Raw genomic sequence first — 23464 nt, forward strand, 5'->3', positions numbered from 1 at the left:
CAACATCTATCTGTTCTGGTGACTCCTCTGCAGAATCCAAATCCCTCTGCGCCCCTAGGGCAAAGAACTTGCACATCTGAGCTGTGATCTGGGATTCTGAGTGGCCGCATAGTTCTAAGCATATGAACATGATTACATATTGCTCAGACTTAAACCACTATATCAGTCGGGGTCCCCTCAGAAACAGATGGCACACGCCAAGGGGTAATCGAAGAAGATGTCATGTGGGCTGGCTAACCAGCAGAGAGACTTCCCAACCCCTGGGCCTGGAGGAACAGGGGGCCAAGGGAAGACCCCACTGGGGAAGGCGGGAGCTGTGGGAGAGGGGCTGGCTGTCATGCGTGGAGGCAATAGCCACTGCTACCCATAGCCCAGTGGGCAAGGTAGAGAGTGGACATGTGACTTCTCCGCCTGTCAGCCCTCCACCTGAGGGAGTCTAGGGGGTACTTGGTAGCAGGCAGCCCACTAGAGCAGGGCAGAGAGGGGCAGGGAAGGGATCTGGAAGGGCAGAGGTAGACCAGCCAGTGGAACCATCTTCTCTGCAGGGGAGGGTCACTAGCACTGTGCGTGGAATTCCCCAGTCCCTGGAACTACAGGATAAGGGCATTACACATAAACATAGCCCGTTAATTCATCCTTCTGCTTTTTTCTATCCTTTTAGCACATCTAGGAAGGAAAAGGTGTAATACTTTACAGGTGTAGTTCTGAGAGGTCTCCTCTACCATTTGCTGTGCATTGTAGGGCACAACTCTGGCAAGATACATTTCAGATACAGCACCTGTTACCGAGACCCTGCTGAGGATTGATGAAAATGGGTTACTGCTCCTGGTGATGCTTGCAATTCTTTATTTTACTTTGGTAGGCAGAATGAAAAGTATCTCTTGTGGAGTGGTTTGGGGTGTGCAGAACTCACTTCAGATCATGTCAGCCTCGCCATGTGTCAGAATTTCCCACATTGCTCATTTCTTGGGGCTACTATGTTGAAGCTACTATGCAAATGCAAATGTTCCCTAGGATTGATAACAGAAAATCCATCATCTACCTGATGTCTATATCAAGCTGGCCAGGGCAGCTTCTTTTGAAAGAGGTGGGATTAATCAGAGACCATCCCAAGAGAAACAGAAAAAACCTAGAGATGTTTGCTTTGTCCAAGAGAAGACTGGACTATGTCCAGCAATTTTGGGCTGCCCGCAGGTATTTGAAACTCTGCCATGTTAAAGAAAGTTTACACTTCTTCAGGAAGGTCCCTAGGGTGGGAATGGGCTCTATAACTGCAAGTTACAGGGAGATGGGTTTATTTCCCTATGAGGAGGATAAGCAATGAGAACAAATGATGGCAGGCAAGTGGCCTTAGAAGGTCAATTTGTGGTTCTGTGAGGAACAGTCTAATGCAATGGTCAGGACTTAAGAAGCTGTGGCCTAGAGCAGATCCAGGACACAGAGCATGGGGACAGTGTGAGGCAGTGCCCAGTCTCCTGAACAGAAGTCATGAGTTGTTTTGTAGGAGAACTTACCAGTAGAATAAAAATGAGCAAACTGCAAACTGCTGTGGCAGATAAGCTATGGACAGGAGGTGCTGGGCTCGTTGCTGGGATGGAGTTTGCCTGTTTCAGGCTGCTTCCAAAAGGCAGGACCAGGGCCTGCCTGCCAGGGCTGCCCAGCATCTTAGAGATGGTGCCCAGTCCCTCACAGGAGCAAGTTCACCATCGCTGCAGGTCTTCTGGCTGCATATGGATGGTAAGTTCTTTGGGATGTTGTCAAATAGAATAAAGCACCAGATGTGTGCTTGAATAAGATAACCTTGGCTGTCCCATTCCATGAGGGTGAGGGCCAGCTTTGATTGGGTCTGGGGCCAGAGACATGGAGCATGGGGTCTTATTTGTTTGAGATGGAGGCAAATCTGCTCAGCCAAGGATCAGGGGCAATGGTGGGGCAGGCACCAGAGTGGGGAGCAGGAGGTACTAAGAATAACACCCCAGTTCCACCTTCTTAAATCCTCACTGCTATGGGTAAATTGAATCACTCCCACTTCTGTGCTCTCACAGTCTACCTTGAGACTCAGTCTCACTTTTCACATAGATGTACAGCTATCAGCTGTGTCTGCCTCCGCTGAAGGCCACATAACAATAGCTAACACTTGTTGAGAGCTTTCCATGTGCTAAATGCTTTACACGTGGCTTCTCATTCCATCCTCACAACAAACTGATACAGTAGTTGTTATTCTTATTCTTCCTATTTTGCAAACTAAGGAACAGAAGTTCAGAGAAACTCAGTAGCATGTCCAAGGTCATGCAGGTCTTTACAGTAAAGAGCAGAGAGATGGTCTGGGGATCAAACTCAAAATGCCATGCTCTTGACTGCGATGTTATCTCTTGCAGACTACATCGTTCTTTTTTCATTTAGATCTCCCCAACACCTAGCATAGTTCCAGGCAAGATGAGCCTCCAATGCAAGTTGTATTGGATAAGTCAGTGGACCACTTGGGCCTGCCGTGTGTGCCTGCCACGCTGTGTGATTTCATACACTAACAAACTTGCATGCAGTCTTGCTGAATCCTGTTGCATGCTGGGGGGGCAGCACAGAGACAGAATGATGGCAAAGAAAATGCTTATTGGAGAAATTAGCGCAGGCAATTAAGAGTTTTCTGGGTAGCCCCGAAATTATAGCTTGTCTTTAAATATATGGAAACAAATTAAAAAAATTAGGATCTTGATTTTTTTTTTTGCCACATAAACATAAGTTCATGCATGAATAAAGTTAATGTCTCTGCCAACGAATGATACTAAAATGCCATGCTAGTCTTGTTATTTTTTGTTACCAGAAAATAAACCATATTTACATGATTATGGAACCATATGCTCTTCAGAAGTTTGAGATTCAGATTTCATAAGAGTAATAAGAGCTGGCAGTTACACAGCACTTACCATGTGCCAAGCACTGTTCTGAATTGTTTACAGATGTTAACTCCTTTAATCCTCAAGAATTAATAATCCTTAGGAGATAAGTACCATCATAATAAGACATAAGGAAATGGAGGCACAGAAAGGTAAAGTGACTTATCTAAAGTCACACAGCCAGTTATTGAAAGAACCAAGATTTGAACCCAGCTACTCTTAAAGACTACATAGTACGTCGGAGTTGTGATTTACTGAGTATTCACTACGTGCCTCATTTAATCTTTACGACAACTCTGTGTGAAAAAGAACTGTTTTGTCCATTGTACAAATGAAGAAACTAAAATTCAAAGAGGCTTAGAGATTTTTCCAAGATAAAACAGATGGCCAGCTGCAAAGGACGAGGCAGGCCCTACAGACTCTCATCATAGCCTTACCATCATTGCATGCTTCCATTTATCTTATATTGAGTTTTTGATTTATTTTGCATGCAACCAGTCAATGTTCATGATAGAAAAAATAGAAACTATAGATACACAAAAAATGCATGATCTCATTGTCCTGTTTTTATCACTATTAATCTGTTAATGTTTTGGAATGTATCCTTTAAGATTTCTTGTATATAAAATCACAGCTTGAGGTAAAATATGATTTTATCAATTATCAAAGTTTTCTTGACCAACATTCAATAGATAAACTAAGTCTTTACATTTAAAATAATTACTTGTTTCTGTAAAAAGCAAACCAAAACCAAAAGAAATCTAATCTATTGAGAGATAAAAATTATATTTGATGCACTTTCCATCCCAACAAAAAAGTTATTTTAACCATTAAATCCAAAGTAGGGCGTTTAATAGTCAAAGCCCCGCCCCCCCAAAAATAGTAGTTCAGATCATCCTAAATTTGATTATATAGTATTTAATAGGCTTCAAAGTCTTGTTTGAAAGGTAAATCAGTGTCTCTTTTGATAGGAGAAAAGTAGTTATTGTTGTAAGTACAGTTAATATGTATTAAATATTCATTATCTACCAGAAATTATTCTATGCACTATATGTATATGTGTATGTGTGTATACACTCATTCAATCCTCAAAACAAACCTACAAAGTAGGTATTATCTCCATTTACAGATGAGGAAATATGCACAGAGAAGTTAGGTTACCTCCCCAATGCCACACAGCTGTGGTTTAAAACCAGGTGGTGTGAGCTCAAGCTGCACCTACAGTGGTTACTGTAAGAACTGACCCCAAGCCCAGTCTTCAGTAACTCATAATGCTGGCCTGTGGCAGCTGTCACAGGGACTATTTTCTCTTGACCTCCTCACCCCAGAGAAACATTCTTACGTTTGGAGGAAGTCTGAATATTTATTTATGCATGAGACAGGCTGTGTGGATTAGTTTATGAAAAGGTGAGCATCCGTTCTGTGTCAGCCTCTGTCCCGCTCCTGGATGGCTTTAACCCTCACAGCAACCCCACAGTGAGTTCTGATCTGCACGGTTCACCTGGGGATGGAGGAGCAGAGAAATCGACTGCCCGAGGTCCCTTGCCAGCCTGGAATCCTTCAGAGCTTCTCTGTGCTCTCAGCATCGATCCTTCTCCTGGCTGATTTGAGGCCTGCCTGCTCCTCCCTTCTACCTGGGGCCCCTCAGCCCCACTGGCTTTCTTTCAGTCCCTCAGACACGCCACGCTCTTAGCTTTTGCTGCCCCCTCCCCCTGGACCACCCTCTCCTGCTTCCTCTTCACGCGGCTAATTCGCGTTCTTCGTGCCTTAACTCACATGTCATCTGCTCAGAGAGGTGAGCCTGGCCTCCCCCTTCGAAAAGTGTCCTTGTCCACCTTTCTCTCTGTCGTATCGCCCCCTTCATCTCTTTCAGTGCACTTTCCAAAATGTGCAGTTGTTTTTCTCGGTCACTTTCTTGATTTGTGTGCTTATATTTTTTGCTTATTTTGCTTTTCGTCTCTTTCTCACATAAGGTAAGCTCTGTAAGAACAAGGGTCTGGCTCTGGCAGGTCCTTGGGCAATTTTTGCTGGAAGACTGATTTGTCTTCGGGAGGAAGACAGGGGAAAACAGGGGAAGAGAGTGGCCCTTCCAGGAGCCTTAAAAACACTACCCCTGCACTGTGCTTGTGTAAGTGAGGTTTGCGCTCGGAGGTCTCCATGAAGCAGCCAGACCTGGGGCAGCGATCTGAGGTCAGCCGAGGAGGGAAGACAAAGGCTGCTGTCTGACGTCTGGAAAGGCCTAAAGCCCAGCTTATTCGGCCAGATGTTCTTGGGAGTGTCTCATTGTCACCTGTGGGTCCACGACCCTGGCCCGTGGCGGGGAGCCTCCCTTGCACTTTCAAGATTTCTAACGAGTGCTTTGGGGTGTGCCTTTAAGTGGCTTTTGTGCACTGCGGAATTTGGCTCATTTTTTAAGGCACAATCTGAAGCCTGGTTTTGTTGTCTGCTTTCTTTCTCTTGCCTTAGCTCGCCGGCTTGCCTGTTTCAAAGGGCACCCAGAGCTGATGCGGAGCAACCTTGCTTTTGGAAGCCTGCTGGGTGTTGGGTGGCTGGGGGATGAGGCTCTGTGGAGAGGGGAAGCTTTCTTTTATGCTACTCTTTGTGGACCTTTCTTTGAGTATTATTAGTAGGAGAGGGATTGCAGGAATGGCTTGGGACGTCAGTACTGGTCTGTGTAGAAAGCTCGAGAGTAAATGAGCTTGGACTTCAGGGTGCATGCTGGTGAATTCCGACCTCAGTTTCCACGGGGCGTTGACTGGTAACTATTGGTTTCAAATCAGAGATGGGAGTCTTAATCTCCCCATGTGTGGGATGTGCCCCGTGGGGCTGTGTTTTGTAGGCAGTGAAGTTAAGGCTTGCCCAGAAAAATAACATGTTTTCCTTGCCTGGTGCTTGAGCTGTTTGCCCGGTGACTGGCTGATTGGCGGTTTGGGAAGAAAGGAGACGCTGGTTAACTTGGGTGTCCGGAGGATTTTTTTGTGTGTGTTTGTGCAAGTGGTTGTTTCTGTTTCTTTGGAAACAGTAAAGGACAGATGAGGAAATAACGATGATACTGTCACTTAACGACTTGTGTGCAGGCTCTTCGAAGTATCTTACCGACATTAACTTAGTGGCACTATTTAAATAACCCTATCACTTTGAGAATACCAGAAATTCTTTGATCTCGGTATCAAAAAGGTGGATAGGAAAACTGAGGGCTTTGGAAAGGACTGGGAATTTTGCCATTCTAACCCATATTCTAGCTGCTTTCCCCTGCTGGGTTCCCTGCAGAAGCACTTAGTGGAGAAGATAAATCAAAGATGTATCAATCAGGGCTTTCATTCAGCCTTGATGGAAAATGCTTTTCTGAGATTAAAAATGCCCGACACATAGCATGTGGTGGTGTGTGGAAGGCATATTTTCATTAAATAAAATTTTGACTACTCCCAGGCATTAAAGAACTCAAAATCTGTTAGGCTTTTCACACGTATAGACCTTTCTACATTGCAAGGTGATCTGCTTTAGGGACAGAGGTCTCAGACTATTCATCTTTAACTCCCCAGTGCCCTGGGGTAAGAAATGTTGCTATTATTGAGGTGTCATCGCTCCGCTTTCTCAGGAGGTTGAAATGACCACATCATTGATCACGCTATGACTTCCTTTTTTTCCCCCACAGATAACTACTTCTCTGTGCTTTTTTGTTAACTATCATAAAGAATATTTGGAGAATAAAAAGGAGAGAAAGAAAAGAAAAAATAAACAAGAGGGAGAATAAGTGTTAATATGATAAAAAATATAATTTGCTAAAGAAAATGTAATAATGACAGGAAGATTCAATTTCTTTTTTGATAGCCCAAGTGGAGAGCAGATATGAAGAGAGTGTCACAATCTATTAGTCTTATTTCTAATGCCTCCAGGTAAGCCTAAATCTCCAACTGAATAGAAGGCTCTGATTTTCTCAGATTGTCACAGTGTCTTGCTCAGCCAGTAATAGACAAATTTTATTCTAGGCTCAAGTGACCTATTCAACCCACTTGTAGACTGACAGTTATTTAAGTTTTATAACAACTGTGAAAAGTAGGTGTTATTGTCATCGTTTTAAAAGAGCCCAAAACTGGAATGAAAAACAAACAAAAAAGCCTACCTAAATTATAGATTGGCTGGTATGTTGCAGAGCCAGGGTTTGGACCTGACTCCAAAGTCTTTCTCGATCTCACGTCTCAATTAGAAGACAAAATAGTTCTACTTGGGAGCTTCCAAGTAAAAAGCAGGTAGCTAAGGGTTCGCTTGATAATTGCTAGATTATCAAAGAATCATAGAATTCAGGATCTCTTTAAAGATCACTTCCTCCAACATGCTTTGGAATCTTCAATCTCTTGACACGTGCCACCAAGTGTATGACACATAAGTCTGTGCCATCTAGCGCCTTAGCAACTCCATGTGCTACAAGCTGACTGTATAATAAAAACAGTGATCAACACTTTACAGCACTTTACAGTTTATAAAGTGCTTTCCCAAATATCATCCCATTCGATCCTCCCAACATCCCCGTGAATCAGATAACGCCAATATTGTCTATAGTCTCTTTTTATAGGAGAAAAATAATGTTCAGAGAAGTTAAGTAACTTGATTAAGATCACACAGCTAGTGAGGAAGGGAGTTGGGATTTAATTATTTATTTTCTAACGTAAAATCTGGTCTCCTGGCCACAATGTTAGGTTTACCACAAATAATGCAGTCATACTTATCAGCTTTAAAAGCAAAATAAAGGCTAAATTTAAAAAACAAATAAAAAATATCCCTTACTTCTAATACAATTAAAAGATTGCTCCAGGAATTGTGTGTGTGTTTGTGTGTATGTGTGTGCACCTTGAATTGGAGTCTTATTATGAGAAATATTCAGCTGTGAAAGGAGATTATATGGCATTTGATGTAGTTAATGAAACAGTTGTGCTTTCTCATGGCCTCTGAGCTCTCAAAGCGCTTTGCAAAAACTACCTTATGTTCATTAAAATTCCACCTTACACCGTAGACGTCTGGGCACATCTTACTTCCCTAGTAGACGATCAGTGCTCAGAGGATAGATGTTTTTGCCGAGCCTTCATTCTCCTAGCTTGGGCCCTCACGCGTGCTAGGTGCTCAATGAGCATGTGAGGGAAAAATGAATGAATGAGGCCAGTGTCCTTGGTTTCTGATCCTACTCCCGAAGCATGCTGAAGTTGAACCGCCTTTGAACAAGTTCTCTGTGACAGGTAATCAATCACTGTCCCCAGGGCACTTTCCCCGATGCAGCCTGTGAACAACGCCACACGAAGAGTCCTGGAATCCCCTCGCAGAGCAGCCACAATTTACCTGTGTGGATTTGGGGGCTCACCTCTTCCTGTCCCCTTTTTTCAGCCTTTCAACAGAAATGTCTAATAGGCCTCCTGCCAACGTCCCGGCGGGGGGGCTGCGCACACCCCTCCCACCCTTAGAAGCATCTATGTTCAGGGTGTTCCCCAGGCTAGGTCCTACACCCTCTGAGCAAAGAGACCCCATTCACGCTTGGGAAGGGTTTCTGGGTTTTGGAGAGCAGAGGCATTTTTAAAAAATACCCTCTTCCCCTTTTCATGACAATTTGGAGTGTTGACTCAAAAATGGTGCTGTTGTTTGGGGGCCGAAGCCCTGAGGGGTAAAAGGAGCTGGCCCTGCGTTTGTTTATTAGTGGCTGGGACCTTTTGATGAATTGGAGTCTGGGTCAGTGTTAACCTCTCGTGGGTGGTGGGTTCAAGGAAAAGGCCTTTTCTTTCCATGTGCTTTTTCCAGGGTGTTTTAGTGGATTTGGAGGCTTCAGTGAGTGACTCTTTTATTTAATAGGAAGTTGAGAGAGACATTGAGGACTTCTCTATTCCATGGAAACGACTGAGTGATCCTCAGAAACACAGCTTATTTCTGTACTTTTAAAATAACAAGTTTAATGATCTTTAACTATGACGAACCTTGTGCAGAGAGGAGTGGGCCTCGATTTCTGTATGTCGCTTCCTTGTGAGATCAGTAGCCTCTTCATGTTACGTTAGGAACGAGGTGTGAGTTCTGAGTCTTGAGCTAGTTTATTGGGATGAAATAATCTCTGTAAAGTGTGTGACTATATATGTATATATATATGTACATATATATACAAGTTTATGTATTTTTTAATATATAAAATCAACTTCTCAATAATACAACTTAGGTCATAAGAAAAAATATGAAATATATGTGTATATCTGTGTATGTATATTTTTTGTTCTTTTTGGCTTAGTAAACTTTCCTTTTTTTTTTTTTTTTTGAGACAGAATTTCCCTCTGTTGCCCAGGCTAGAGTGCCGTGGCACCAGCCTAGCTCACAGCAACCTCAAACTCCTGGGTTCAAGCGATTCTCCTGCCTCAGCCTCCCGAGTAGCTAGGACTATAGGCATGCGCCACCATGCTCGGCTAATTTTTTCTATATATTTTTAGTTGTCCGGCTAATTTCTTTCTATTTTTAGTAGAGATAGGTCTCGCTCTTGCTCAGGCTGGTCTCGAACTCCTGACCTCGAGCGATCCTCCCGCCTCGGCCTCCCAGAGTGCTAGGATTACAGGCATGAGCCACCGCGCCCGGCCTCAAACTTTCTTATTGAGAAGCTGGTTAGGGGGCAAATGTTCCCCTACTATGTATTCCAGGAGCTGATGGCTAATGGCACCAGCAACATTAAAGCAGGATTTTAAAGCTTGTAATGTTTTCTACTTAAGTTAAAAAAAGAAGAAGAAGAAAAGAAAACATGCACTACATGATGGAACTGTCCTCTCGGTAATCATATAAAATAAACAAGGCAATTATCAGGAGTGAAAAGGCATCTGAGCAGGAGACATAATTTTACTTTGGGCCAATGCTTTTTTTTGCTGCCGTTGAGTCAACAATGATGTGGTGAGTTATCCGCACAGTGGGGGCTGTAGGTGGCCAAACCAGATAATTTACCCGGAAAAAAATCCACTCTGGTTCATACGAGCTTAATCATCTGTCTCCTCTATGGATGGAACCTGAAAAGGTATGCTTATGCTTAGCTAAAATGTTGGCAACAGACCCCAGCCCTCCCTCACAGTGAGAAGGAATGATAATTTCACATACTTTTTTGAATATTCATAGAGTTTAAATTGTCATTGAAGCTGGCCTCGTCCTAGGCTTAACTTTGCCAGAGTTTTTCAGAGTTCTTTGAAAAGTATAAAGAGGTGCGTATGCCTTCAGTCTCTTATTTTCATTTCCTCTCCTGTATGTGGTGTTTGTTTTATTGTCTCACTCTGCCTATTGTTTTTTGCTCATCTGCCTTTTGCCTTAAACCGAGTGGATGGTGTGGGCCGGGCGGTTGTGGGTACTCATGCTAGGATTGTTCTTGCAAAAGCCACACTATTGGCTGTTGGGTCGGGAGATGCAGGTGTTGCTTAGGACCACCTATTCTGCACATGGCAGAGTGCTCCATATCCCTGGCCCCCACCCACTAAATGCCAGTGAGGATCACTCCCCATCCCTTACTGGGACATGCAAGGAAATGATGGCTTCTCTAGGAAGGCAGATGAAAATGTGCCTTTTGCTAATATTTAGAAAGAGAACCTTCTTAGAATGATGACGGAATCTTTGGATGACATAAGATTTTTGCCTTAACATGGCCTTTAAGTGACCTGCTAGTACTGTCAAATGTTCACATGCTTGACATTTGCAGCAGAATGCATTAGGAATCTGAATCAAGTCTTTGGGTATATTTTACCCTGTATTCAACTGACACTGTGAGCTATCGCAGGCTCTGAACACAACGGTTGGCTACTTTAGAATACAATCTGGGAATGCTCCAGCTTTGTGCTGGAGACAAGGGAAAAAAGGACCCAATTTGATACGATTATTCTCAAATATCTTTCAATAGTAAGTCAATAATAATAATCGTAAGATTTGGCAGTAAGATGAAATAGTCTCTTCCCAGGCCTACTGAAAGCAGAGTGGTCTGGCTTAGGCACCACTGGGTTTTATGTATAATCTCACGGTTTGTAGCATAGATTCACATACACAAAGAAGAACTCTCAGATGTTTTGTTTGAGTTCAGCCCATACATTGGATGGACCAAACATATAATGTTGCTGGAGATGCAAAGATTTCTAGAATCTAAATATCTTGTATCTAGCATAAAGATACAAAGAAAACAATTTTATCCATTAAAAATTATTTGCATTTGTGAAAAGAAAACCAAGACTAAAAAAGTGGTGATACTTCAGAATATTTGAAAATATTCATTTCACATAAAATAGTTTAAAAGTCAAATGCACTCAAACTACACTAAAAATTATCTGGAAGCAGAGTAGTCCCATTTGGGAATGTTCTGTAATTCAAAAGAAGCAAATTTTATTAAAGTAGGGCAAAAAAGGAGAAGAAAAAACTGTACTGCTGACTTTTTTCTTGGATTTTCTAAAAGGCAAGCGGCTTTGGATCACTATGAAGAATATACTCAATTTTGCATTTAATTTCTTTGCTATCGTAGTTTTTCCTCTTAGGAGTTCATTGGGCAATTATTTTAAATTACAATGGAGGCTTTTTGGTAAGGTAATGATGACAATGTCAACCTAAACCCCCGATCACCTCTTGTTCTAATTTTTCTCTCTTTCTTTTTTCTTTTCTTTCCTTTTTGTTTATGATGGGAGCAGGTAAAAAGTAAAAGAAGGAGCCTGCCACCTTTCAGCGTGTTTTCTGAGGTTGTGTTCAGTCTCATTAGAAATAAGCCAAGTGATTTGGTTACATTCGATATTTCCCTGAAAACCTGAGAATCTCTACGCTAGTGTTTTGTTAACCACACACATGTCAAATAAACTTTTCTCAGAGATGTGATGTGTTCTGCAAAAACTGTATTGTACTAGATGGGAGCAAGAAGAGGAACGAGGCCCTACGTACACCACACACACATCCAGCGACTTAATTCAACCCTGCATCTCTGATGCCGCACACTGGTGCTTACCAAGCGTGTTCTGAACTATTGAACCCATAGCTAGGAAAGTTATAAGACAGGATTAGGCGAAACAAAAGTCAGAATTAACCAGTAACTTTGACAAAAGGCCTCATATCTAAAGAAACATATGGAATACTTAAAAAAAAGAAAGAAGGAAAGAAAAAGGAATCTAACATATGAAAACCCAATCCCACTGGAATGTTTTTCTATACACAGCATAAACGCCACATAAATAAAACCACAAACCTCTGCACAAGTACGTGAGAGGACGTGAGCCCCCAGCGCTCTCTCCTGTTAGGGCCCCCTTTGGGAAGTAAGACCCGGGTTAGTTTCCAGAGACAAAAGCTGTTTGGAAATCCTTCCTCCTGGGAATGGTGGGCCTCATTCGAAGGGAACTTTTGATGGTCCCCAAGCATGATACAATGTGTGACACAATCCCAAAGAAGTATCTGATTCAGGTTTTAGGATTCTGAGCTTTTGGGATACCAGGAGATGGTGAACATCTTTTAAGGACAGGGATTGTCTTGTGGTCTGAATGTAATAATAATATTTAACTGCAATGTTATATGCAAAGTTCAGGCCTTCCAGGAGAGACTTCTGGCTATAAACAGCCCAGGAACACACTCCATTCACACCAAGTTCTGATGAAATTTTCACTTGTAAGGTACAGTCCCATTCTTGGTTTTGCTCCCTGTGTAAATCTCTGGTTTGAAAACCTTGCAGCATTCAGGCATTTCAAGCTTGAGGGCTGAAATGTCACTTTTAAAGCAGGGTTAAAAAGGTCACACAGCTGCAAATAATAATAGCCCAATGAAATTCAGATTCTGACTGCAGCCCACTGCAAGAATAACACTGAAACAGGAAACAAGCCTACTAGATCTTTTTACCAGTAAAGCTAGTAGGAACTGATAAAATGTGTGTGTGTGTGTGTGTGTGTGTGTGTGTGTGTGAGAGAGAGACACACACATAAAGAGACAGACACACAAAGAGAGACAGAGAAAGGCACACACAGAGAAATAGACAAAGAGACAGAGTTTTAGAGAGAGAGGAGACACAAAGACAGAGAGAGACACACAGAGAAACACAGATACAAAACACACTCACAAAAGAATTGATTTTCATGGACTTAAATTCAAGGGTGTTTGTTTTTCTATTTGAAGTTAAAGTATTCAGGTTTGAAATATAAAGATATCTTTGAAATCCAAAGGATTTACTTTTATTTTGCAATTAGTTTCCATTAGCTATGTTTTCAAATAATGCCTCTTTGAATGGCCCTGTTTTACAGATGAGCAAATAAGTTAATGAAAGGTACACCATCCCTCCCAAAGAAAGAAAGTCTTAGACCCAAATTGAGTATATAATTCCCCTCCAACAGCTATTCATGTGTGGGGAGAACTTCTTTTCCTGCATCCTTGCTTTGAAAGTAGAACCAGATATCTTAGAATAAAATACATTTACAATGTGTTTCTGGTGAGTGTGTCATGTTATTGTTGTGTGTGGCTCCTTGCTCTTCTGATCAATACATTGAGAAACGTTTGCTTTTTTTCAGAATTGCAATGTGCAAACTGGCTATGCCCTTAACTAATTTAATTAATAAAAATGACCTTTGTTCCCAGAAAGAAAGCAGGATTGCTCCAGAGCATCACCCAGTGTGACTGACTCAAGATGTTCCTGTTTGTCAGCTGTCCTTGGCACTTTAGGAAGGACCAGTTTCCTCCTTTAGAACACTTTAGTGAGCTCCACAAGGGAGCAAGGTCTATTTTATGTGAGTCCTGCCAAGAAGGCTCTTTTCACACTCATAGTGGGGCAATAAATGCTGACGGATGTTAACATCACTATTAAAATTCAAGCTTGCCTTTCTGATCTATGACGCATTCATATCTAGGTTAACAATGTCAGACATGATGGGGACATATCAGTATTACTGTTAGTGTTCATTGATACTTAAAATTTCAGTTTGTAGCTTTAATGTTCTCATAACTTTCAGTATTTATAAGAGCACCTGCCAGGCTTTCGATCAGAACAGCCCTTTTAGTGCCTTACCACTCCAAATCCCATATCACTGTATGAATCTATTTGCTGTGATTGGGGGAAACCTAGGCCATCCCAGTAAGATCGCAGTTTGATGTTGACTAAGGATCAGTAATGGATTCCTGTGATTTAGCAGGGGAAGCATCACTCTTGGCTGAGGATAGCAAACCAGATGAGATCGATTATTCCCCCCTCTGGGCTCAGTCCTGACCCTTAAATTTAAAATAGATGTTTACGGTATATGGTGTAGACTATCCAAGGTTTTAGTAGCATTTGCTTTTTGTGGTGTTTGCCTTTCATGAAATAGTTTTAATAATTCCAAGTATATCCCTAAATGGCTGGCAAAGCATTTGAATGGATTGCATCAGCCATTGTGGACGATTTCCCATTTTAGACCAGGAATTTGTGGGGTCAAACAGTGAACAATGAAAGAGATTCTTGCTCATTGCTAGGCCAGAAGAATCCAGTGACAACTGAGGGTTTGAATTGTAAATCGAGCCTGTCATCTCCTTATCAGCTATGAAAAACCTCAACTGACTTTGTGTACTATTAGGGTTTGTTATTAGGGTTCTTCGTTGTTTTCCAAAAATTTTAAGGGAGATTAGACTCATGAGGCATTTGTTCTAATTGAGCATTGAATCTGAATTTTGGAAAAGAAGAACAAAAATGAGTACTATTTATAAACTATTAAATGAGGAGACAGTATCTGCCACAATTTTGACTGTGTCCACCAAAGTTATGGGATCACTCAGTGTTTTTCAAAGGGTGCTCCAGGGGGGTCATATGCGGCCCACACGTGGTTAATAGACTGCACTTTAGTGGCGTCAATGTCTATGGCGATATTAACAGACAATTTATAAGGAATTAATACATTCACACATGAAATTTAATGAAAACTAACTTCACCTCATTGTTTCCACTGAAAGTAATTTTGACCTTTCTACATTAAATCTGGGGAGATTTCTTTTCTGGCCATAACTGGGAACAGGTGGAGTGAGCAGCCCACACAACCTCTTGCCTCATTGGAAACTTGATTCTGCACAAAAAAGTTTGAAAACCACTGCCGCAGGAGCAGAGAACAGGCAAGCTGTTTGGGGCAGTTTATTGTGATGATTCAGGATCATTATCCATTCCACAAATATTTATTGAACGCCTACTATGTAAGCTCTCCGCAGTGGAGCCCGGGGCATGGTGGTTGCCAAGCAAAACTTGGTTCATTAAAAAGTGCCAGCCAGTAAAACAACCGAATGGGAAACGAGAGGAGGAGCCTGGCTTCGGAGGACCAAGTGTAGAACAAACCGGCTAAAATCCTGTCTGAGCAATTTGCCCCCGCTTGATGGATGATAAAAGAATCTATATGCAGGGCTTTAGTAGGAGCCTATTCGAGAGAATAATTATTACAATATGTGCTAGAAAAGAACCATAATAATAGACCATAAAAATAAACCATGGCTCTTGACTAGTACATTAGACCAGATCATATCAGTTGATAACAGTAATGAACCCTATGTGGCAGAGTGGTACCATTTAGGGAAACTATTGCAAACACCTACACAGAAAGGAATTAGCAAGGGAGTGCTGTTTGCAGAGGGCTAAATGTGGGAACTGCAGAGCATCAGACTACAGCAGTTGAGGTTCACACACTTACATATACACACCCACTCACCTCAGACCTTATTAATTGCTTAAAACTTATTTTATTTTAGTAACTGCCATTTTACCTTAAGACTTTCATTCCACCATCATGTTGCCAAAACATATGTGGTCCATGGGATCCATAGCATGTAATAAATTGATGTAGATTTGTGTGTTTAAAAAGAAAATAGTAAAATGACAATAGTAACTCAGTAGAACCTATGGGTGACTAAAGTCTAAACATTTTGAGGACAGACTCCGTATGTCTCAAAGTGTATCTCCAGAGTCATGATTTCTTTTACTGACACATCTCAGTGGATGTCAAATTAAATTGATCATGTTCTTCTAAACATTACATCCACATCACGAAGGCTCAATAAAACAGAACAGAGTACAATCTATATGGTCGAACCTTGTTCTGTCTCCAAGTACCAGCATCATAGTATAATCCAAGGTATGTGCTGCAGCTCATATGCAAATTGTAGCCAATAATTAAGATAATGCAGCCAATGTTGATATCAAACAAAATTGCTAAAGTCTTAGCATTATGGGCCTGAGTTTATGGGAAAAGTCAGTATTTTGGTGGGCCAGGGTTTGGGGTCGTGTTGTGATTATGGTAGAAAAATTCTTTCTCCTGATATGTAAGTGCCTGGGGCTTTGTCAATCTCTTTCTTCATGTTGGCTTATTGATCAATCTCTTTAAACCTTCAGCAGTAGCACTTCCAGTCTTGATCACTTCTGTTGCTTGGATATTAATCTAATTATTATCATTAATTATGACTTTCGGATGTAGGCCATAAATGTGTATATATATGAAACTTTCCCATTTTGCTGTCATGTAATCTTAATGTTGCTTAGTAAGAGTGGCATCCTTTCATTACATCAGCAACAAAAGCTCTCAAATGGTATCCAAGAAAGACTCACCTTAACCAAACAAGCAAATAATTTATATTTTATAATTTTATAAATAGAGAATAGTTAATATTAGCATGAGGTTCCAGTAATGCTTGTCCACAAAACCTCTCCCCAACTCCAAACACACACACTTAGACGCATAGACCTTTCTCTATAATTTGAAAATGTCTTACAGGGCTCATAACTGACTAATATGATGCAGGAATAAGGGAGTTGAAGACTGATATTCATACCTCTCTTGTCAAGGAGGGGACATTGAGGCACAATGCAACTAAATGATCTGCCAATGGTGAAGCACACAAAGGCCGCAGAGACAGAGAAGTTCCAGGAAAGCATTTTTTAAAATTTACTAGAAAAACAAGGCCTATTTAATTAATAGATAACCCAATTACTCTGTTGTTTATTCTATCTTGGACAAAATCATTTTATCAGCTTTAAAGTCACCCTTTATTTTGAAACACAGAAGGTGCCAGTTTTCGTAGTGGGGAGGAGGGAGGCTCTGTGCTCGGAGATGGCCAAATCAAGTGAACGGTGAGACCTGAGAAGACCTGAGACCTAGGGTACCTGCTCATGGCTTTCAGACAATGGCAGGCAGAAGGATCCCAAAGATGGTTGTGGGTTTTTCTTCTTCTTCTAAAGATAATACAGTAAAAGAGTTTAAACAATATGCAGAGTACAGGAAAGGTGTAAAATAAGGCTAATCACTGTATTGTTGAGTGGCCAGTGGGAAGTCATTCCAAATGGGTATCGCTCTGGGAAAGGGGTAGGAGGAGGAGGAACGATGGTTTGAAGAGGTTTTACATGTTTTGATTTCTTTTATTTTGTTTTTTGATATCTCACTGACAGTGCTAAGGCAAGTCTTTTCACTTTGTGCTTCAGAAAAGCGAAAGTATGCATATATTTTCCTGAAGAATGTATGTCAGAAACATTAGTGTCTGGGGGGGAAAGTGTAATGATATACAGAGTACTGTAGAACTGGTTTTGGTTGCAAGATTAAGCTTCCTTCAGACAGAGGATGCCTATTCCATGACTCCAAGCAGAGTGCCCTCTTCAGGGGCAAAGGTGACTCTAGAGTCCTTTTGGAATCACCTACGAGTAGCATTTTAAAGAAGCAAATTGCTTCCTGTGCTTAGAGTGAAAGCAGTAGGTTTTAATTCAGTAGTAAAGCCATGACCCATTAGCAGCACATGTAACTTATCTAAACACAACTCTGGAATTGTCAAAAAAAAAAAAAGCATGATTTAGAAAACTATTTAAATTATGTAATGTAAATTTGTATAGTATTTCTATGATTTTTTTCGAAAAAAATTATGTTACTGTGTGTATTGGTAGCCACAAAACCATGTATACCGTACTATTTTTTGGCTTTGGGGAGGATTTGCAAAGGTATTTTGACTACACTCAATTTTTACCTAATGAACACACCTTAAAACTGAACTGCTACACAAGAAAAGACTACAGTATAATTTAACATAAGTTTAATTTTACTATAAGATTAAAGCTACCTTATTCTGGATAATATATAAGGTATATTTTGGATAACTTATCTAGATCAGAGGGACAGCGGTCTTAATCTAATATTGATTTCAAATCAGGTTATAAAACCAAATTAACAAAATATCCAAGGTAATGTTTTTTGCATTTTTTGATTTCTGTTTATTCCCACATAACTTGGATAATGTTTGGCGAGGCATCTTTGAACGTCTGATAGGAAAGGGAATTTAAGACCATGGTTCACCACCAGAATCCTTGGGTAAACTGGTTCCAGGGCTACTTTTGTGTCCTTTGGTGATGCTGAAGCTTGCTGGGCTAACCATGGGTGTATCAATTGATGTGTGGCTGAAGGTTGGCCTTCACGTTGATGATTACCCAAGTGACTGTCCCCTCTCTTACTGCTCTAAGCTTTCAGGGGGACTGAAGAAGGATCGGTGTGCACTTTGCCTTAGAATCCTCCTGTGCAGGTATGATTTTACCTGGTAATAACACCACCAGGTGGTTTTCCACAGGCAGGATTTCTGCTGTGAAAGCTCTATGGCACTTTTCTTCAAAGTCAACTCAACATATGCTCAAGAAAGCACAATAGGAACCCAGCCCAGGCGAGCCCAGTGAACTTCCGCCAAGCAAGACCCGTGTTCATTCATGTTAATGTTTTGCTCGTCTCATTTGGGAGTTGGCATAGAAAGGGGGCTCCAAGCGATTGCCTTTCTCATGTTGCTGGGGTGGAAGCAGGAGATATTCATGGATTTCTGTTTTCCTTCCTCCCTCTCCCTCTGATCCTTCAGATTTATGAGGAATCCAAGATGAATTTGGAGCAGGAGAGGCCGTTTGTCTGCAGTGCCCCAGGCTGCTCCCAGGTGAGTGTGCGGATCCTCCGTGCTCTGGCATGCAGCAAATGCACCCACCTTCCCACAGGGAAGTAGCTCTCACCTGGCAGCCACACCTGCCCTGGGCTCTTCTTCTTTACCAAGATACTATCAAAGTCCGTCACCATCATTATCATGATGATCACCATCTTCATCATTATCACATTCCCCTTTGAATAGTTGTAACTACTTTGCTCATAGCCCCTGAAATATAGCAGTGTTGGACGTTTCCACACATAACTTCCCCCTGGAAGCAAATCAGATGCATCCCACCTGTCAGCTATGCAAGGCTGTCATTTCAGAAAGGGGGAAGGATGGCGTTTACTTTTATCATAGCCACTTGAATACTGGTCAGACCTTTGGATTACTGGTAAAGATAGCTCACCATCATAGGTTAAATTTTATTTTGTTTTTCCCTAGTAGTAACAAAACAACTCCCTATAACTCTTCGAGCACCTACAATTTTCCCATGTATCTAAACTTTCAGAGAAGTTGTCCTGCTGCAAAGTATTAAATCTCTTTTAGTGTCTGATGGCTCCCATCTAGTGGAATTAGAATGGGGGTTAGAAAGATTCTACCTGTAGAGTGTTTGATATAGGAATGCACATAATAAGTGCTCAATTAATATCCACTGTTGTTACTACAACTGCTGCTGCTACTACTACTATTCTACTGGAACCTAGCTGTATGAAAGAAATAAGAAATGTTCATCGCCTAACGTCAGAGCTTTGCATTTTACCTTTGGAACTGGAGTGACTTTTTCTACTCTTGACCCCTTTGGGTATCTCCATGTTCCAGTCATTGGAAAATGACCACCTGTGGTTCCTTTCATGCCAAAATCTTCATTGTAATAGGATATAGAACAAGTTTAGAATCCAGAGCACAGACATCTTTCCTATGCGTAGCTACACTCTTTCCCTAAGCTGCTCAGTGGTTTCAACGGAATCAAGCCCTCCTCCTACCTGTTCATGTGGTACAGTTGGCAGTACAGCATGGAGCAATACCTGGGAGTGAGATGAGAGTTGACACGCATTGGAAACTCTTGTTCTTCTATCTCCCCAGAGAGTTTGTGGAGGATTCTGGGAACCTCCTGGAGGGAATAAGCCATAGAAATGTAAGACATTGTTGCTGGTTCATACCAGCCTCCGACTGAGCAACCAGAGTCCTTTGCTAAGATTCTGGAAGTTTCACCAGGGGCTTTTGTGTCAATGTTTATTTCCAACTTATAAATAAGAAAAGCAGTAGAGAAAATTATTTTGAAGCAAACTGGTTTGGAGGTCATTTTGAAGTAGGAAATGCTAGGAAAAACACAGATAGGTTGGTAAGTAACTGGGAAAAATCCTGCTAGACCAGACTCCCCACTGTGAATGCAGAATATTGCCGAAGGTACTCAGATAACTAAATTAAAACTTAGTTCCTAAGGTAAAATGGATTCCCTCTCAGTTTCTTTAAATAGAAGTCTTGATAGCCAAAGGGAATCAGATAATTTGAGCAGTTTGCTTTGCTTTGGCTATGAAAATGCGACATCAAGTTTTCTTCCATTCTTGTCACTCAACACATTTGGGAGCCTACTATGTGCCAGGCACTCTGATTGCCCTGGGGAAACAGCAGTGCACAAGGCACATGTGTCCCTGTCCCCACAGAGCCTCACAGAGCCTATGCGTCAAATTTGTGATCACATGATCAACTAATCAATTAGTTGGTCAATTGCATTTTTCCATAAAGAAGACCATGGACCACTTTGAAGAGTATAATGGGGGATTTACTTTATTTGGGGAGGTACCTGGCAGGCTCCCCTAAGGAAGGGGCACTTAAGGGACTGGGCCCCTTAGGACACCCAGCAAAGGCAAGAGAGGATTCGGAGCCAGTGAAGATTCCCTGCAACATCCAGGGTTGTGCATGACAGCAGAGGAGAGCAGTTTGAGGAAGGGGTCGTTAGCCATATCTGACATTTAGGTAAATCAGAGAGAAGAGAGCTGCACATAAGTCATTGGATCGAATGGCAGAATTTCCCAAGCTTGGCGCCATTAACGTTTCGGACTGGATAATTCTTTGCCGTGGGAGGCTGCCCTGTGCATTGCAGGACGTTTAGCAGCACCCTTGGCTCTACCCACGAGATCCCCATAGCACTCCCCTGTTGTGACAACCAAAAATGTTTCCAGACATTGCCAAATGTCCCCCGGGGGGAGCAAAGTTGTCCCTGGTTGAGAATGACTGTCCTCTGGTTTGCATTTTGGCTTTAGCCTCACTTCCTTCTGGATCCCTTCTCTTTTGGGATCACTCACTTCTAATCGATGCTCTCCCAAACTTTTTTATGTATTGCTGTAAGCCATCTTTTCTCCTTTTTGGCATCAGGCAGAGGATAAATAAATAAATGCCACAGACGTGTGGTCACTGGTGTCAGACCTGTAGAGCTGGGATAGTCAGAGGACTGAGCGGAGGCTGTTGGGTTTGGCAGGTAGGTGCTTGCCGGCGACCTATGAGAGGTGAGCAGGGCGGAGGCCAGATTGCAAGGGATTAATGAGCGAGTGGGTGGTGAGGAAGTGGAGGTGGCAAGCACAGAGGACTCTTTCAGGAGCACCAGGCAGTGACGGGAAGCGGAGTGATATAATGGTAGCCTGAGAAGGAAGCAGCTTTTTTAAAATTAAAGGATAGCCAAGCTGGATTTAGTCAAGGGCAAGAAAGCAGTGAGAAGGAAGGAGTGAGCGTGCTGGTTTGCAGGGCCAGTCCCCAGAAGACACGGGGTGGAGAGGATCCCGCAGAGGAGTGGGGACGCTCATTCTGAGAGGGAAGGGGATGGAAAGAGAGTCAATGAACTCACACCCAAATTCCGAGGTGGAGGCGGTAATAAACACGGAAGGGGATCCATTTGGAATGACCTTGGACTTCTTGGCAAAGGAGCAGGTCATTTCTTTGAGAAGGATGAGTGGACTGAGGAAAAGGTTAGACAGATATAGAAATTAGAATTTACAGTTCCTTGATTTTAAAGTACAATTCCAAGCTTCCTCCACTGCAAATTTAAATATAAAGATGCATCTGAAACTCAATGTCTCCGTTTAATGTGAAAGTGTTTCTTTTTTCTTGACAAGCTATTATAAAAATATGTGCATCATTAATTGAAGAGGTGTTAGAATTAAAGGTCGCAGTCACCCAAGGGTCTCCTGGGGGGGTATTAGGAACTCACAGTCAGGTCAGTTGTTGAGATCATGGCATTGACTTTAGGGATGTCCCATAGCCTGGGAACCTGCGTGGAGAAGAAAGGCTGGCTGGGAATCGGAAGGGGGAGGAAATGTGAATTATCGGTGCTTGCACCGCATTGGGGTCATGGAAAGATTTTTTTTCTCCTTTTTCCCTCATTGGAAAGAAACTTTGTTCTATTAGGAATGGCCTATAATACCTGGGAGATTTTTTTGTTGTTGTTACAGCTCCTAAGACATTATCTTTGTCTCAGAAGTAATGAGAAAAACAAGCTTCTCTTGCTCTTTCTAATCTCATAGAGCCCAACGTCAATGTCACTCTTCCTTTGCCCTCTGCATTAGCCACGTTCTGGGCTCCAGTGGCTTCTCTCCGTTCTGTATCTGCTGCACGCTGTACATTTTGATTATTTACAATTTGCTGTTATTTTCCTACCTAATTTTTTTTTAAAAAGTCACAGATGTCTCTGTGATTTGTATATTGTTTTGTTTGGAGGGTAATTATAGTTAATATGAAGTATTATGGAAATTATTATTATTTAAGAAGTATTCTGGTTAATATCCTACTTTAGGCTATTATTTTATTGAGTCAAAAATGGCTTTTAGATAAGAAATGAAGGCCATTACCATGTTATATACATGCTCCCCACAGGACATTTAACCATTGTCTTTAAGTCACACGTGGCAATGTCACATATTAGGTGGAGTCATTAAACAATGTTGTAGCAGACCAAGAGAATAGATGAACCAGCAGCAAAAAACCACATGTCATATAAAATAAGCTTCTATGTATTCAGAAATCTGGCATAAATCTGGCATAATTACCATGCTTTTCAAATTCTGTGCTCTTCAATTTATATGATATAAATGACAAGTACATAAGTGATATTTATACAAAGAGCTACCTTTAGAATATTCTATACAGTTCAGCCCAGCGAATTTTCTTGTTCTCCTTAACACAGATCTAAACTATTTACAGAGAAGATTTCTACCATAGTATAAGAAGTTAATTGAAATTCATATTGACTATCCTAAAAAAAGTAGGAGGCTCTGAAACATTTTCTAAATTGTCAAAGATTTGGAAATGTTCATTAGAATTTATTGTCCTTTATTTTCATTTGACTTTGATAAAGCAGATACTCTGTTCAGTTCAGTTATTACAAACATACCAGTCTGAGTCAGGATAGGATCTGCTACAATAACAAATTAGCCCAAAGCTTCAATGGCTTAAAACAACAAAGGCTTATTTCTGTTACCCAAGGATACGTTTCTATTGTTAAATGGCAGGAAGTTCTTCATAATCCTTTAGAATTCAGAAATACTTTTCATAATCCCTCAGAGATTTAGGATGATTGAGTGGCCACTATTTCCAGTATTGTGAGTTGCCATGCTAAAAGGATGGGGAAGGGGGGACGCTAGAGGGTCTTACACCAGGAATTGGATGCTCACCTCTGAGTGACATGTCACTTC

General features: G+C 41.6%; 1 protein-coding gene across 4 annotated transcripts in view; it reads left to right on the top strand.

Moving 5' to 3' along the window:
- LOC105807372 (cyclic AMP-responsive element-binding protein 5) overlaps positions 1–23464 on the top strand; it is a 381115-nt gene that overhangs the window by 47910 nt on the left and 309741 nt on the right. For 3 of the 4 annotated variants that reach the window (XM_012640747.1, XM_012640749.1, XM_012640748.1), the window contains exon 2: positions 18720–18791. In XM_012640747.1, coding sequence (XP_012496201.1) covers positions 18720–18791 — 72 coding nt within the window. Of the gene's footprint in view, positions 1–18719; positions 18792–21368; positions 21502–23464 lie in introns of those variants that run through there. The other variant, XM_012640750.1, reaches the window with a different exon arrangement.

This window comes from Propithecus coquereli, unplaced genomic scaffold (genome assembly GCF_000956105.1).
Source record: "Propithecus coquereli isolate 6110/MARCELLA unplaced genomic scaffold, Pcoq_1.0 Scaffold156, whole genome shotgun sequence".
Classification (NCBI taxonomy): domain Eukaryota; kingdom Metazoa; phylum Chordata; class Mammalia; order Primates; family Indriidae; genus Propithecus; species Propithecus coquereli.